We start from the raw sequence: 17797 nt of genomic DNA, 5'->3' as shown, positions 1-17797 counted from the left end.
TTAGCCTAGAAAAGGGGGAAGAGATCTGGCCTTAAACTACCATCCCTTATAATGATAGTTCAATAGGTACAGTGGGATCAACCAATACCCTTACATACTCCAGCCTTGAAATATGGTTTTATGGTTGTCTCTCCCATGTATTATTTTTTATTATAAGAATTTATTGAGCTCAGGTTATTAGGGGCATGTTATAACTTAACACACTCTTTACAGTCTGTCCCAAACTGTGTATGGCTCAACATGCAATTAGTTTGTAATGAACCTTTGTTAAGAAGGCCAATTAACTTACACTGCATGAATAATGAAAGCTTTTATTGCTGTTCACCATAATTGTAAAAGTAACGGTCAACATTTAAACTAACATACCACAAATCTAACAGTTTACTAACAAAGTCTAGATTAAGTTCTCTGTTCATGTAAATTTATGCAAATCCACTGACATCAAATGTGTGACCAAATTTCCATGTTCTTTTGTTTCTTTTTTCATATACCAGCTATATTATAGCAAACAAAACAAACAGCCCACAGAAAGGGGTAAAGAAGAAAAACCTCACCAATTTATTCCCAATTGTTTCATCAGGGTGCAGGATTTCAATCACATACCCCACAATGAAGCTGACCACAGGGCCAGCAAACAGACCTCAGGGATATTCCAGAGAATCAAGAAGAAGCAAAGGCTCTATGCATGGAAGACCACTGTCAATGAGCCATCTTTATATCTCTTTCTGCCCCCTGCACTGTCCCCTTGGCACTGCGGCTCCTTGGGAGGCCTGCAGTAGAGGTTTCCCTAGCCAGAGGCTGCCCCAGGAAAGCCTCTTATAAGGGGATTCCATCACAGAGGCACAATGGGGAGTCAGTGGAAAGTTAATACAGTGAAAATGGATTTCCTCTTCCAAAAGAAGAAACCTTCAAGACTACTTCCTAAAGGTTAAAACTTTTGATTTTGCTGAATGCTTTTACCAGATGTCATCAGAATGCCTTTATGTCTACATATCTGGATAATGTCTAGATTGCTGTGTTAAACATATTGCAACCCATATATAAAATATTTGCATGATAGTTCATGGATGTGATATGACAACCATGAATTGAGATTTAACTGATCAAAACTGCATTCATGTGCATGTAGTCTGCACAACAATTTTTATATAAATATTGAACACCAAGGCAAATGCTCTATTTTTTTCTTTCATAGTTGGCAGTACAGACATTAGTGCTTCCTTAAAACCCTCCTTTGGGATTCTTTTGCATTACTATTGTTAATGTATGTATTTTTAGAGCATAACTATGGCTTTTAGTTTTTCAATTGTTACTATTTGTCCTTTTGGTATTTGCTACAGTGGAAAATGAACAAAAATTGATCACTATAAAAACAATACATAGCTGACAGTCTCAGACTCAAATGGTCTAATTAAGGCAATATTTATTAGGAATTGTGAGAAAAATCAGACTAAAATAAAGAAATACCACCTCTAACAGATCTAGTTTTATTCCTGGCAAAAGTAAGACTAATTTTACTGAAATCAATCATAAAATATACCACAACAATCTGGCATCACTTTTGCCAACTATAAGCCTAAATATATTAGGCAAACTCTGTTTTGTTTTCCTTTTCTTTTCTCTCTATTCTTATACATTTCATTTCTAATTAGACCACCCGAGGCGTAGGGCTTGTCTTCAGACAGTTTTCACATTGATAAAATTAAATTGGTAAGAAAAACCAATTTAGCTACAATCAATGCAACCCTCTAGTCTAGACACATTTGAAACAAGCTGTATCAGTATAACTGTGTGCACACTAGGGGGCTGCACTGATTTAACTAAAAATGTTTTTTTTCTTTCAGATTTATCAGTGCAAAAACTGTGCAGACCAGTGCTTAAACTGTTGCTGAAAAAAGTAATGTAAACTGTCCCAGGAAGGCAAGACAACCTTCAACCTCTTAGAAACAATAGGTTTCAGAACAACAGCCGTGTTAGTCCGTATTCGCAAAAAGAAAAGGAGTACTTGTGGCACCTTAGAGACTAACCAATTTATTTGAGCATAAGCTTTCGTGAGCTACAGCTCACTTCATCTCACGAAAGCTTATGCTCAAATAAATTGGTTAGTCTCTAAGGTGCCACAAGTACTCCTTTTCTTTTTTAGAAACAATAGTGAGACTTTCTGGATCCTACTGCCCTCTGGATTCTCAATAAAAAGGGTATAGACAAAGGAGTCCTCTCCCATTGGGGTGTAGTCCAACAAATGCACAGGAAATGCCCAATGACAATGGAGAACCCTAACCCTAACCCAAAGACACCTATATAAAAATTGATAAGTAGCTGTAATCAATGGACAACCACTGACTATTTCATGAAATGCTGAATCTAAGATTCAAAGAATCTTTTTTAAAGAAACCCACATGCCAGTAAGTTAGGTGTAACATTTTACATGGCAAAGGTAGGGACTATGGAAGTCAATGAGATTTGAGAGTTTTTCAGAATTTTGTATGAGACACTCTGAAAGTGGCAGGATTAGGCCAGTTAAAATGATGGTCTAGTTATGTGACATTATTCCTAAATTCATAATGTAACATGAACACTATGAAGAAATAACAAAGAAAATATATTTTACATTCCCAAGATAATGCATTTTAACCTAGGATTTTTAAGCTAATAATAATGCCACAAAACTAGAACATTGTGAGAAGTTGAACAGCATAAACTACACAGCACAAGTAACAGAAAGATGTCAAATTTTTACTACGAAAAGGATTTAAGTAAAAGAAATATGAGTTAAAAAAAGAACATTTTTGATTTTATTACTGGACACAAATTGGTTTGGAATAAATGTGTGACATAGTATAATGCATGGTCATCTCTCACTTTACATCAAGAAAAGCTCTTAATTTAATTTCCAGATCAGTGCAAACTACAGTAATATGTGAAACAATCAACAGCTATCCCATTAGAATCCATAATACCAAAACCAAAGGCAATTTGGCTTTGGCTTTAGAACCTTGACAAGGGGTCACATTTACTCTGTTTACTCAGTATGTCAAAAGTGATTTCCTTTGTCAGGTTACAATTAGTATGCTATGGATCACTAAAGAATAAAACAATCTATAAATAGTATGAATACAAGGAATACTCCATTGTTCTTACATAAATAAATATGATTTATGCCAGATAATATTCATCTAAAATATTCCTGTTTTAGATTTTCTAATTTACTGTAATGTAAAACTCTCCAGTGCTGCATATTAAACACTTTATTGCAAAAGTAGCTTCTTAAATATATTACCATGCCAACCCACAACTTCCCATTTCTCAGGCAAGAGGATATTAAATGTGTAACAGTCTAGGCAACAGCCCTGAAGTCAGGAATTCAGTCTGAAGTTAGAGTATGACATTTATAATAATAATTAGCACTTACATGGTACTTCACATATTCAAATCACTGTACATGTTATAATAGTTATGTTATGCAGTTATGATTTTAGCCAGCTCCCACTGAAGTCAAGGGGAGTTTTGTTATTGTCTTCAGTAGGAGTAGGTTCCAGTTTACAGTGTCCAGATTTTCACTCTTCTCCAGATCTGCACTATTTCAACACCACTGTGTCCTCTAAACTTTGACTGGGGCTGGACAGAGTGTTTTCTTCTCCTAAGTGGATTTTTCTTTGAATATGGCAGGAACAAAGAAATGTCTGAACCTGGATTTAGGGGAGACAATGTTAGCTACTGGGTAGAGAACTGGACCAAGACTCAGAAGACCTTTTACTATTATCAGCTCTGCCACCAGCTTGCTGGCTAACCTTGGGCAATTCCCTTCATTGCTCTGTCCCTCAGTTTCATAATCTATGTAATGGGGAAAGTGACAAAGACCTCGTTTGTAAATGTGCCTTCAGATCTACTAATGAAAAAACACTATATACATTTTATTAATTATTATTACGACTTTCTCCTCTCAATGTTTTCCTCTTCACCTATACCAATGCTAAATCTCATAATTTAAAAAAATAATGAAACACATTGTTTTCCCTGGAACAATTTTAGAGATTCTTATGATCTATTTTAATTAGCAGAAAGAAGATTCCACTTACCACCTCCTAACTCAGTACCCACCCACCTACATTTTCAGGGCAACAAGAGGGCACTCTCTAAGCCATGACATTCCTTAGCCCAGATTCCCTTAGTCCAGTGGTCCCAGGCATACTACTACCTCAGTTACAACACAACATACATTTGTAACTCACTTATAGAATGGGAAAACAAGGAGTTTAAAAAAAAAAATGCAAAATCTAGTGTGTTTTTGGAGCCATTTCATAAAGTATTAATTATGCATGTTATACTTATTAAAAATGTAGTCATCGGGTTAAAAAGTTCAAACATCTGTTGACAGAGATTAATAAGAAATGTATAGAGGGATTGGTAGGGAATGAGCTAAAAAATCAATTTCTGCAAAATTTAAGCTTAAGAGGAACATGAGAGATGTATACAAAATAACAAATAGTATAGAAAAGACCAAATTAAGGGGCTTGTTTTATGTTTTCTCATAACACAAGAACAGTGGGACCTAATTCAATTATAAGAGAACAAATCTGTAACTGATACAAATGTAAACAACTTGTAAGTAGCCTGTGGAACTCATTGCCACTGGGTATTATTGCATGAAAGAGTTTAGCAGGATTTAAAAAGGATCAGACATTCAACTGGATAATAAGAATATCCAAAATTACACTAGCTGAGTTAAACATTTAGTATTGCTAACTCTTGGTATTTGACCACAAATCTTGCAATAATTAGTGCTTCCCATAAAGCCTCAGTTCCTAAAGTTCTGTGGTTACATGAGAATCTCATGTTTCATTTTTAAAAATTAGTAAATTTCTAATCCTCATAGTAGGGGAGAAAAAAAAAAAGACAATAAGAACCCCAAAGGTTCCAAAACCAGACAGCAAATAAAAGGATCATCACATATATTATTTTTTTAAATTGCATGATTTTTAAACTAATCTCATGATTTTGGGACTTGACTAATGATTTTGGATTACTTGGGATTAGCATTACTTAATGTGTATATGCAATATAAATCCTATTTCTTCAAGACATAAACTGACTGATGTTTAGAAGAAACTCTGCATAAACATGTTAATACATCATTGTAAACTACAACGATTTGATACACTCCTTGGAAATATTTGGTATGCACCACTGGCAGATATGAAGTTCATGGACCAAAGGTCTAATCCAGTATGAAAATTCCAATGGGGATGGATGTGGAGGATGGAAAATGATTTTCCCTCTGACTCACCCAATCCAACATCGGTAATTCAAATTTATCAGACATATACAAAAGGCATAAGTAGAGTCCAGGGACAGAATCCTGGTACGAATTCCAGCATCATGCCACTTCCCAACAGATGGGGGCGCAGGGGTTAGGTTTCTGAGGCAAGAACTGCCCCTGAACTTCACTGGTCTCTCTCTCTCTTCTCTTCCCTCCCCTCCGCCCCGCCCCTCACTCACACACGCTATTCTTCTATATAGGCAACTAGCTCGAAAGTGTCTGGTAAACATTTCCAAGCCTGAAAATATCCCCTGACACCATACTAGCCATCTATTAGATAACTCCAGGCCTCTTCAAGCCTCCGTTGGAAAGACATTAAATAACCCATTCTTATTTCTCATGTTCTATTACTGTCCTCTTCACCATTCTGAGCAAACAAATGCAACACTGAGTGCTCTCTGAATCACTCACATGCTACACAGCATTTAAGATGACGTTTGGCCATAGTGCTGTTCCAGGCTGTACAGGAGAACCAAACAGACATTCTTCTGGGCTATTTATTCTACTAACGTCTTTTTCTTATCTGGTTCAGAAGTAAGATCTGCATATCCCTTGCAACACAGCTTAAAAAAAATGCAAAATACTATTGCTCTCTCATTAACTAAGCATAGCTTTAGAAAACAGAGTACTTGACCTACTAGCCTCTAATTATAGTAATAACTTTATAGATGTCTCCGGTTGAACACTAAGAAAATGTAAAATTATATCTACAGCACTATCTGCCAAAGAGGCTCTTCAAATCCAAACATATACTAATAAAAAGAGGTAGGTGAAAACATTACAAATAAGAATGTTTAAATATAACAATATTACATGTGGCAGGGTTGTATGTACATGTTCACAATATAATTCAATAAAGATAAGTGCAAAGTACTTACACTTAGGAAGGAAAAAATCAAATGCACAACTGTCTACGTGGGGAACAACTGTCTAGGCGGTAAGTACTTCTGATAAAGATCTAGGCACTATAGTGGATCACAAACTGAATACAATTCACCTATGTGATACAGTTTCAAAAAAGGCTAATATTCTGGGCTGCATTAACAGGGGTGTTGTAAGTAAGACACAGGAGGTAACTGTCCCACTCTGCTCAGCACTGGAGAGTGCTCAGCTAGGGTACTGTGCCCATTCGGGGTGCCACACTTCTGGAAAATGTGGAGAAATTGAAGAAAGTCCAGAGAAGAGCAATGATCAAAGGTTTAGAAAGCCTGACCCATGTAGAAAGGTTAAAAAACAAACAAACAAACAAAAAAAAAACTGGGCACGTTTAATCTTGAGAAAAGACTGAGGGACTGGATAATGGTCATCCAATAAGTTAAGGGCTGTTATAAAGAGGATAGGGAACACTTGTCCTCCATGTCATTGAAGACAGGCCAGGAAGTAATGGGCTTAATCTGCAACCAGGAAGATTTAAGTTACATATTAGGAAAAACTTTCTAACTAGAAGGGTAGCTTCCAAGGGAGGCTGTGGAATCCCCCTCACTGGAGGTTTTTAAGAACAGATTGAACAAACGCCTCACACGGACGGTCTAGGTTTATTTGGTCCTGTCTAAGTGCAAGAGACTGAACCTGATGATCTCTTGAGGTCCCTTCCAGACCTACATTTCTGTGATTTTGCATTCCTATTCCCTAATCTAGGTTTTGGTGAAATTACTATTAAAATCACCAAATTAAAAAAAAAAAATTAGAATTCAAACCAAAAAGTTAAAGGTTATAACCTGTGGACTTGATGCAAGAAGGCATATTTTAAATTCAGCACTTTTCAGGTTGGAATTTTAAGGATTACTGGTAGCATCTATTTGTAGTTGTGCAGTGGCATTTTCTTAAAAAAGAAAAAAAGTGGGCAGCAAATTCTGAAATTTAAATCTGTGAATTTAGGAGTCAGTCTTTCAAACCACTGCTTTAGCAAAACAAAATAATAGTCAAAGAATAAGGACGCTGATTGCATTGTGCTTATTCAGCACCCTCTGACAACTGGCTTGCCCTTAAAATGTCAATTTCAGTGGTTCTTGTTCAAACATGGGGTAAGCAAAGCCTTCCAGTGAAAGATAAATCAGTAAATACCATACCCAGGGTAAGGACAGAGACTGCAACTGATTAAGATGTTTTTTAAGTTGATAACGGATGATAATTTATAATGTATTTCTAAGGAAACATAGTAAACTAATTATGTTTGTTTTGGGGGGAGAAAGCATTTTAGAAGTTATAAAGATGCAACCAATAATAATATGAAATCCTAGCTCCTAACCACTGCTTTCAATATCCTTGCACAGAAACACATTTGCTTTTCATTTTAGGAGTGGCTTGTGTTCAACAATTTAAAGTTGGTTTAAGATTTCAGTGCTTGCTTTCTTCATGCTCACCATATGCTCTTATTAGGCACTTTTACAAAGTGTGAACCTATTGCAACCACAGGGTCCTGCAAGCCCTTACTCACCCGAGCATTCCCTGCTTATGCAAGTAGTCTCAAAATTGCAAAAGTTTTATTTGAAATAAGTGTTTGCAGGAGTGGGCCCAAATTCCCCACTGAGGAAAACTGTTAACCCTTAATACAACGAACCACCATGGAAAATTTTACACACATACTATTCCTCTTGTGCTTTTTTTGCCTTCTTTATATTAATGTTCATAATTTACTTGCATAGTCTGCAAAGAGCAATAATAGGAATCTTGTAATATCAGCAACATGCATAATTTAAATCAATAACCTCCATTTCTAAAATAGCTATAATGTTCAAATTCATAATTACTCTTCCTAACATGCTATAAAACATTGTACGGTGTATGCAAACAACAAAATAAGATGCCTTATACATATTGACAAATTTCTTTTGACTTTAAAACTCTTTATTTCTGGCCCAAAACAATTACCTATATAGGAACCCAATCCTGCACTCTTTGAAGTATCACACCGAACATCAAATTAAAACAAAAAGCAATAAGTGAAACAAAAAACTGCATGTGTCAAATAACACAATACCAGATACTACATTCAGCATAGCTCTTGAAAAAAAGCATAGCATTCTTGCTGATTTAGAAACAGTAAAATGTACTTCTACAGGGGAAATATGGACTGGGGCAACTCATGGATGTGAAAGGCTGAACAACACTAAAGGTAATGTGCTTAGTTGGGAGGGAAATGGTTGAACCACTGTGCAATTTCGGTATCACCTGCTGGTCGACCGACAAAACAGTGCTGGTTCCAAAACTTCCTATGAGTGAAAACTAAATGATTCATAGGAAGGAAAAAAAAAAAAAAAAAAAAAAAAGGGGGGAGGAAGGCCTATGGCATAAGTAAAAATATAAGCAAGCCCCACATTTAAGTCTCTATCTAAAAGACAATACTGTGGTATATGCTTCCAGCTGTGTAACAGAGTCTACCGTCAAATACAGCCCTTAGGAAAATGGCAATTAATTATTGCTTCATAACTAATGACCTAGGGCCTATTTCCCCATGGTTTAATATTCAAGCTAATCATGGAGAGAACTTTTTAACACTCTCCAGTGAATCATTTAAAGTGGCATTCTGATAAAATGTTATAATTTTTACACTTCATAGCAATCTGAGGACATCAGCAGGATTTTTTTCCACAACCTTTACTACAGTCAGCACCAGAGGAACAGCAGTAACTTTGAGATATAATAGGAGATCCATTTAAGGGGATGAACTGGGCATGAGGCAGTGGAGATCAATTTTGTACAGTCCAGTCCAGGACTATGTCTGAGCTATTCAGACAGCAATCAACTACTGTCCAATTCTCAGACCAATATTGATATGATGATTCTAGAGAAAGCAACTCAGCCAGAAGTGGAAAGGCTTACCACACACACACACACAAAAAAGGTGGGGGAGAGGTGGTGGATTACAGCTAAAATGATGATGTATAAAAGACCCAGAAAAGCCTTTTGCTTAAGACCGAGATATTTAGTATCCCAAAGTTATTTGGGCAGTACCCGTGGCTAAAATGGCAGAAGAGCAGCACTGTACCCATAACTATCAAAATTACCAGGGAAAAAAAACCTATTGCCACTGAAGAAATATTAATAACGCTGTTCTATACATGAACATCCTCAGCTTCAAAGAAACTAGTCTGTTGCAGGTTTAAAGCTTATGTTTCTCTAATGAACCAACAGATCTCAAGAATGATATTGAAGTTTTCACTTACTTTGATCACCAACATCTGTAAAATCAAAATGGTCAGCTGATATAACAAAAAGCAATTTATTTAGAATATAAAAGGTGCAAATATTCATTGAATAAAATATTTTACCTCTGCTCGTTGTGTTCGAGGCAAAACAGCTGATTTTTCAATGGCATAAACGTCCACCAGGTACAAACGTACTCCTTGCTCCCTGTCCAAAATGGCAGCAGTCTGGATTACACCAGTATGGCGCCCAATGGTAAAGAGACGTCCAAAACTTTTGTCTTCACAACGGACGGAAACTATGTAATACTCCACCAGGGCTTCAGAACCTCTTGGACTAGCTGCTTCTATGGATATTACATTAGTCCCAATTGGCTCTCCTTCTTTTAAAATAGTTATATATTTTGGCTGAGTAAACACTGGTCCATCAAGCCCTTGCAGAATGACAGTCATTTCAGTGGTTGCTTTCCTCCTTTCAGGGCCAAGGTCTGTGGCTGAAACTATGAGGTTGTATATGAGCTGAGAAGGCACCAAAGCTGCAGCCACTCTTAGATCTCCACTGTAACGATCCACAATAAAGGTTTCAGTGTCCCCATTGATTATTTCATACTCAACTTCCCCATTTGCTCCTTCATCAGGATCAGCAGCAACAACTGTAGTTAGGACTGAACCAATCACAACTGATGGGTCTGCAGCAAGAGCATTTTGTGATATAAATGTAGGAACATTATCATTTTGATCTGTTACTAAAATGGTTACATTCTTCAATGCAAATCGTCTGGATTCTACAGGGACAGCTTGATCAGTGGCTTTCACTGTTAATTCAAAGAGATTAGCAAATTCACGATCTATTTCACCATTAGTAAATATTGTCCCTCTGACTTCGTCTATACTAAAATGGTTGCCTCTTGGCATCTGTTGAATGATTGCATATGTTAGCTGCCCATTAATATCTGCATCCGGATCATGAGCAGTCACAGAAATCACAGAACTACCAACAGGAATGTTCTCAACAATAGATTTAAAAACATCCCCAGGAGGAAAATAAGGAGGGTTGTCATTAAAATCCCTAACATGTATTACCACTGACATTGTAGATGACCGAGGTGGCCTTCCTTGGTCTTTTGCTGTTATGTTTAGTTTATACAAAGATTGTGTTTCAAAGTCCAATTTTTTTGCAAGAAAAATACTGCCAGTGTTGGGACTGATACTAAAGGTTCCATGGTTATTTGTCCCTGTAATACTGTAATGAAGGTCAGCATTGTCACCTGAATCAGAATCGGTGGCAGTGACAGAAGATACAAGTTCACCTATTCTCATATTTTCTAAGACATCTACAAGCAAAGTAGATTTAGGGAAGGAAGGACTGTTGTCATTTTCATCCAGTACATCAATGCTTAATGTGCAAGTTGAGCTTAGGGAAACTGTCCCAGAATCTACTGCTTGGATAATAAGTGAATAAGATGCAGTAGCTTCATGGTCCAGTTTACCTATTAATGTTACTTGACCAGTGCCACTGTCAATTGTGAACTGGCATTCTTCATTTCCTTTAATTACAGAATAGTGAATCAATCCATTACTACCTTCATCAACATCTGAGGCAGAAACTCTTAAAACTTGTGTTAAGTTTGCTGCTAATTCTGATATTGTAGCTTGATAGAGATCTTTTAAAAATTTGGGTGCATTATCATTGATATCCTTCATGTAAATTTGCACAGTTGCCTGATCCTTTAAAGGTTTTGGCAACCCTTGATCTGTTGCTATTACTGTAAGACTAAACACTGCTGCTCCCCTTTGCCTCATAAGAGTTTCCCTGTCAAATTGATGAGTACTTGTTATTTCCCCACTTATTGTGTTCAATTCAAAATCTGGCTGCATATTTTCAAATGAATACCTGACTTCACCATTTTGTCCAAAGTCTTTATCTACAGCACTTATTTTGCCTACAGATGATCCACCATTCTGTTCCTCTTCAAAATAAAATACATAATTGGTACTGCTAAACAATGGTCTATTATCATTTACATCCTCTAAAATAACAGTAACATTCACAGTAGCACTAAGTGGTTCCACTGCTCTATCAGAAGCAACAACCAGGAGAACGTATCTTTCTTGAAGTTCGCGGTCCAATTCACTCTTTATATACAGCTGGCCATCTGGGAATATGCCAAAGGCATCCCCGGAATTTCCTTCAATTATATTATAAGCTATTTCACCGTTTGCTCCTGAATCCCTGTCAGAAGCTTGCACTTTAAAGAATCTGGAATTCACAGGCTCAGACTCTGAAATGGTGACTTCATAGGAAAGTTGATCAAATACTGGTGGGTTATCATTTACATCATGGACGGATACAGTTAGAATGAAACTAGAAGAACGCTGTGGAACTCCCATATCTGAGGCCAAAATTTCCACCTGGTAAGAGCCAGCATTTATGTCAAGTGGCCCTGTTAAACTTATGGCACCATTTTGTTCATTGATAGTAAACAGGCCCTTAGGATTTTGCTTAAGGCTGTAAATGACCATGCCATTGACATCTTCATCAGGGTCAACAGCTTTGGCTTGGAATATGGTGTGCCCAGCTTTCCAGTTCTCAACCACATTAACACTTTCCACTGCATGAAGAAAATGAGGGGAATTATCATTTAAATCTTTCACAGTTATATTGACCATGGTATCTCCAGTTATTGCCCCACCACTAGCCACCACTGTTAGCTGGTAAAATGCTTGCTCTTCCCGATCAATGATACTGGCTGTGGTGATCTGGCCTGTCACTTTGTTGATGGCAAACATGCCCCTTTGGTCACCTGTTGTAATAAGGTAAGTAATGTTTGTGTTGAGGTCCATTGTAGAAGCAAAAACGGTGCCAACATGATAGCCAAAGGCAACATTTTCAAAGACAACAAAGCTGTATACACCTTGGTTGAAAACTGGGGGGTTATCCTGAGTGTCCAAAACAGTGATAGTAACTATGGCCTGGTTTTGAGACTGGAGGTTGCCACCATCAGTGGCCACTATTTGCAGCTGGTAGGCAGTCTTTTCCTCCCTATCCAGGGCTATTTTTGTGGTGATGACCCCCGTCTGGCCATGGATCTGAAACCTGGAGTTATCTCCAGCTGAGATACTGTACTTGATTGTCCCATTGGGCCCCAAGTCTGGGTCACTGGCAGAGACGGTAGTAACATAGCTGCCTGTGGGTTCATTCTCCTGGATGTGTGCAAAATACTGGACCGGGTAAAACACAGGGCTGTTATCATTCACATCCAGCAGGCTCACATTGACTCGGGCTACCGAAGAGAGAGGAGGAGAGCCCAGATCAGTGGCCAGGACCTGCAGGGAGTAATGGTCCTGTTCTTCCCTGTCCAACTGCGAGATGGTACTGAGCTTGCCTGACACAGGATCCAAGCGGAAGACCCGGCGGGGAGCCACCAAAGGGCCAACTGCTGTCACTGATGGCTCAGCCTCCTGCAGGGAGAAGCGCACTGTCCCATTGTCCCCCAAATCCCCATCAGTGGCACTCAAGACCAGCAACTCAGTTCCTGAAGGGGAATTCTCAGCCAGGGACACCTGGTAGCCATCTGGCTGGTTGAAGAGAGGTCTCTGATCATTGACATCCAGTATGGCCACCACCAGCTGGGCATAGGAAAACTTGGGCTGCACCCCTTGGTCACGGGCACTGATGTTCAGCACCACCTGTGAGGCTGACTCTCGGTCCAGCCCACCAGAGGACACCATGCCAATACCCGGGACACTGGTTCCGGAGCCAGCAATGCCAGTGGTGGTGACCAGGCCACTGTGCTCACTGATGCAGAACCAGCCCAGCTCATTGCCAGAAACAATGCTGTATTTGAGGTTGGCATTGAGACCAGAGTCACGATCGGTGGCACTCAGACCCTTCACATAGCTGCCCGGTGGTACCTCCTCACTGATATTGACCCGATACACAGACTGTCCAAAGACAGGTGGATGATCATTGATATCATTCACAAAAATCACCAAGCTGGCCACCGAAGAGCGGCTCACTGGGGCAGCAACTGCCCCTTCTGGAGGTACAGAGGAAGTGGGGGAGCCAGCTGGTGGTGGGGGGGCCCCATAGTTGTCAGCCACAGCCACAGTGAGGTTGTATGTAGGAATGCGTTCACGGTCCAGTGCCGCCGCTACTTTGATGAGACTGAGATTTGGCACCTTACTGCTCTGCACCTCAAAATGACGCTGCTCATTTCCTCCAAGGATTGACACTGAGATGTTTCCGTTGGCAGCAGGAGAGTCAGCATCACTCACAGTTAGCAGTGCCACCACTGTGCCAGGTGCCGCATTCTCATCCACTGATGCAAAACGGGAGGTGGCTGGGAAGTAGCGGAATTTCACCCGTGGCTCATTGTCATTCACATCAAGGAGTCGGATCAGTGCCTCAGCTCGGCCACTCAGCGCCGGCACCCCCCGATCTGTGGCCTGCACTGTTAGTGAGTATTGCCGCCTTGTCTCATAGTCCAGAGGCTCCCGGATACGGATCACCCCACTCTCCGGATCCACCTCAAACGGGATTCCCCCAGCCCCCTCCCCACCACCACCCTCCGTCCCTTCCAAGCGGTAGTGGATGTCAGCATTGGTACCTTCATCAGCATCAGCCGCTGCCACCTGAAGGACACTGGCCCCAACTGGCGCATCCTCAGGCACCCGGGCCTGGTAGAGAGCTTGGCTGAAGATGGGTGGGTTGTCGTTGATGTCCTGCACAGTGACATTAACCTGCAGGTATCCATGCCGTCGTGGCTCTCCCTTGTCCTCCACTTGCACCAGCAGCTGGTAGGTGGGGGTGGCCTCTCTGTCTAGCCCACCCCGAGAGACCAGGTGCAGAAAGGCACCTTCCCCACTGGGATTGAGGGTAATGTTGAGCTGGAAGCGCCCCTCCTCATTGCCAGCCACAAGGCGGTAGGAGCTGTGGTCCACGCCATTGGTGCCACTGTCAGCATCGGTGGCGGTGTCCAGAATAAGCTGGCGGCCGCTGCCTGTGTCCTCCTTGAAAGTCACCACAATGGAGGGGTCTGGGAAGACAGGTGCATTGTCATTCAGGTCCAGCACCAGGACACGCACCTCACTAGGATAGGTGGGCTGGCTGGAGAGCACCACCAGGTCCATCACGTCACTGGCCAGACTCTCTCGGTCGATGGTGGCACGGGTGTGCAGCGCCCCCGAGGTGGCATTGATGGAGAAAAGGGCATGGTGCTCACTTAGGCGGTAGGTGAAGCCTGGGCGGGTGACGATGGTGCCCACCCAGGTACCCGGGGGCTGCTCCTCCAGCACCTGGAAGACCTGTCGGGGCTCAGTGGAGACGTGGAGAGGCAGCAGCAGAAGCAAGGCGAAGGGGGGCAGCCAAGACGGAGAGGGGCTGCCTGCTGACAGGAGGCCCATGGTGCTCAGGCGTGGGGTGTGGAAACCCAGCCACCCCTCCCGAAAAAAAAAACAAGCACACAATCAACGCAGGTCCGGCAACGCCAAAGCGGCGGGGCGTCTCAGGAAGGCAACCAAATCCCCATCAGCAAAGACATCCAGGTGGAGAAGAGCGGGGTGCCATATCCACAGCGCCGCCCGCCTCCCCCCGCCTCCCGCGCACGGCTCGGCCAGGGCAAGGGGCGGCGGGGTGCTGAGTAGCCGCTGCTCCCCTCGGCTGCAGAGCGAGGGGTCTGCGGCGAGTTGGCCGGGGGCCGCCTGCCCGCCCAGCGGCTGTGCAGGACGCAGCTCCTCTCCTCGCGGGACGCAGTGACAGACCCCGGCGGGGATGGCGTCCTGCCCGAGGCAACTTCCCCGCAAGTCACGCCGCAGAGCGCAGCCGGGCTCCTCGCCGCCCGCCGCCGCTGGGAAGAGCCCCGGCGAGTGAGTTGCCCCGCGGCACCCCGGCCACGCTCATTCGGCGGCTCGGCTCTGCTCCTCCTGCCGCCGCCGCGGCTGCTCCGGGGCTGTCGGGGGGCGCAGGCAGCGAGCGGCGCCTCTCAGCATGGTCAGCTCGGCCGGGCGGCTTCGCTCAGTTGTACATCCCCAGCGCTCCAGCCCGCCTCCGCCGTGCCGCTCCGGGCCGGGCAGCCGGCAGCCGCAGAAGCCCCGCTCCTCTCACCATGCCAGGGGCGGGGGGCTGTGTGTCGGGGCGGGGGGGGGGGGCACCTACAGTCTCACAGCACGAGCAAAGCTGTCCGCGCGCCCCTCTCCAGCTTTGCCCCGTTCCCCCCAGGCTCCGGCTCACTTGTAATCCACAGCGCGGGGCTGGCGCCCGGAGCGGCTGGGGGACAGCTCCCCGCTGGCTTGCAGCCCTGCGCGCAGGGCACGGCTAGAGCGGCTGCCTGCCCCGCGCCCACGCAGCGCGCAGCCCAGAGCCACAAAGTTTGCTCCCTACTCATTGAGCTCTTCACTCTTTACTTCCAGCCCCGACTCCCCCCCGATCTCCAATTGGCCTGTTACCGACAGCCCCCTCCCTCTCGCCCTGCCATTGAGCCTCGGCGAGAAGAGTCCCCGCCTCCCCTCCCTAGATGGAGAGCTCAGCTTCCAGAGCCTGGCCGCTGGCCCCCTTTGGGTGCCAATCACACCGCCACGGCTGGAGGCGGGGGTCCTCCCTCTGCAAGCGGCCGGCCGGCAGCACTGCAACAAGGGGGCGGGGGCGGTTGATTAGGTTTGCAGGGAGGAGCGTTAGGTTGCTATAATAATAAATGAGAAAGGGATTAGGTAAAGCGCGTCTGGGAATGCGGTGCGCAGATTTGCATTAACTCGTTCATCCCCTTTGGCAGCAGGCAGGCTTCCCAGTGTTTCCATTAGTGTAAACTTTGCAGCAGGCTTTCTGTCAAACTCCGCACACCGACCCATCCCCCCGAAGAGAAAGCTGCTAATCGCGTATACTCCGTCACCCCCCAGGCATGTGTTCCCTGCACCGCAGGTTACTCCTTCCAGAGCCTTGCACCCCAACCCATCGTGATGCGACAGTGTTACAATCCCTGGTCTGGATCCGGGCAGATCCACCCAGTATTTGCCCTCCTTCCCGCAGATTTAGACCACTAGTGATGCAAGGAACATGTTTACGCTTGGCTGACCAGACAGCAAGTGTGAAAAATGGTGACACTTTTTTTTTTTCGAGAGGGAGGGTATAGTTGCCTATATAAGATAAAACCCATCCTGGGAAGCACGGACATTCCAATTTTATTTGTTGGTAGAAGGAGAACATAAACGTGTTCCCTATTTAACCAGTGTAATTGGTGGAATCGGGGCCAAACATTGGCCTGATGCAGGCTCTAGATCCTAGGTCCAAGTATATCTGCAATACTCCTGTGATGTGATGCTATACAGTTAGGGGGGTTGGGCCAAAATTAGCCAGGATCCACATGCCAGATCTTGGGGGGTTCAGCGCTGCCGTGCTGGGATGCATCAGGCTCTGAATTTTAGTGGTGCAATGAGAGTGGCTTGTTTTCTGTTGTGGGCAGGTATCAAAAATTGGTTGAATCCCGTGGGATCCAAGGACCAGAGCTAAAGGTTTTATGTGCTGGTACTGTGAGGGATGTGTCAGGGCCTGGGTTTCTTTTGATGCAATAGAGCAGATAGGTTTGTTCTCCATTCAGCTATGAAATTTGGGGGAGTGGGGCCTAGAACAGGATCCAGCTTTTATCCTTTTCCTTGAACAATTATTTTTCCAAGTCATCGGAGAGAGGGAAACCCCCTATGAAAGTCCATTTTGCAAGGAGCTTGCCTTTTTTTGTAAGCAATGTATTTTAATAGTCATATTAACAACATTTTGGTCCCCAGTGAAAGAAATTCAATTTTAATTAAAAAAAAATCTGAGCAATGTAAATGGAAGTTATGCTAAAACAAGGTGATTTACAAAGGTGTGTCTATTCTTAAAAACAAAAATGATGTGGCCAAAGGCCTGCATTTCTTTGTTTAAATGAAATCTTTAGAAAAGCAAGGAACAATCTGCAATCAAGTCATTTTTATCCTCAAGAAAATATTCAGCTATGCAGCAACAAACTTGTAAATAAATCAAGTGGATGTTTAGGATATTGTGAATTACACACAGCAATGAAGATTTAAGTGTCTGCATTTCCACCCCCTTGACCCTCAGCATGTTTGTACCTTCATATGCAGATTTGTCACCAAGCAATGACTGGAAACTCAACTACTGTACAGGTAAAGAGTGCCCTCTAGTGTTCTTTCATTAAAACAGATTTTAGTGCATTGTCTATTACATCAAATTTTATTGGAAGAATGGAAGGTTCCTATTACAATGCTATTTCCTCTTTATTGTCTTGGGATTGCCGCAGGGGGAAAAAAGGGGGGAAAGATGATTTGCAGGAACCTATGA

General features: G+C 42.8%; 1 protein-coding gene across 1 annotated transcript in view; it reads right to left on the bottom strand.

Annotated features, from left to right (window-relative positions):
- The window catches only part of FAT4 (FAT atypical cadherin 4), a 222443-nt gene extending 206605 nt beyond the window's left edge, over window positions 1-15838 (bottom strand). Inside the window, exon 1 of the mRNA XM_007059147.4 lies at window positions 9592-15838. Within this exon, the coding sequence (XP_007059209.2) occupies window positions 9592-14871 (5280 nt within the window). The 5' untranslated portion in view covers window positions 14872-15838. The remainder of the gene's footprint in view (window positions 1-9591) is intronic.
- Between the last annotated feature and the right edge of the window lie 1959 nt (window positions 15839-17797).

Source organism: Chelonia mydas, chromosome 4 (assembly GCF_015237465.2).
Source record: "Chelonia mydas isolate rCheMyd1 chromosome 4, rCheMyd1.pri.v2, whole genome shotgun sequence".
In the NCBI taxonomy this organism is placed as follows: Eukaryota; Metazoa; Chordata; order Testudines; family Cheloniidae; genus Chelonia; species Chelonia mydas.
Note: the sequence above shows the minus strand (reverse complement) of the source record. Positions and strands in the feature narration are given on the sequence as shown.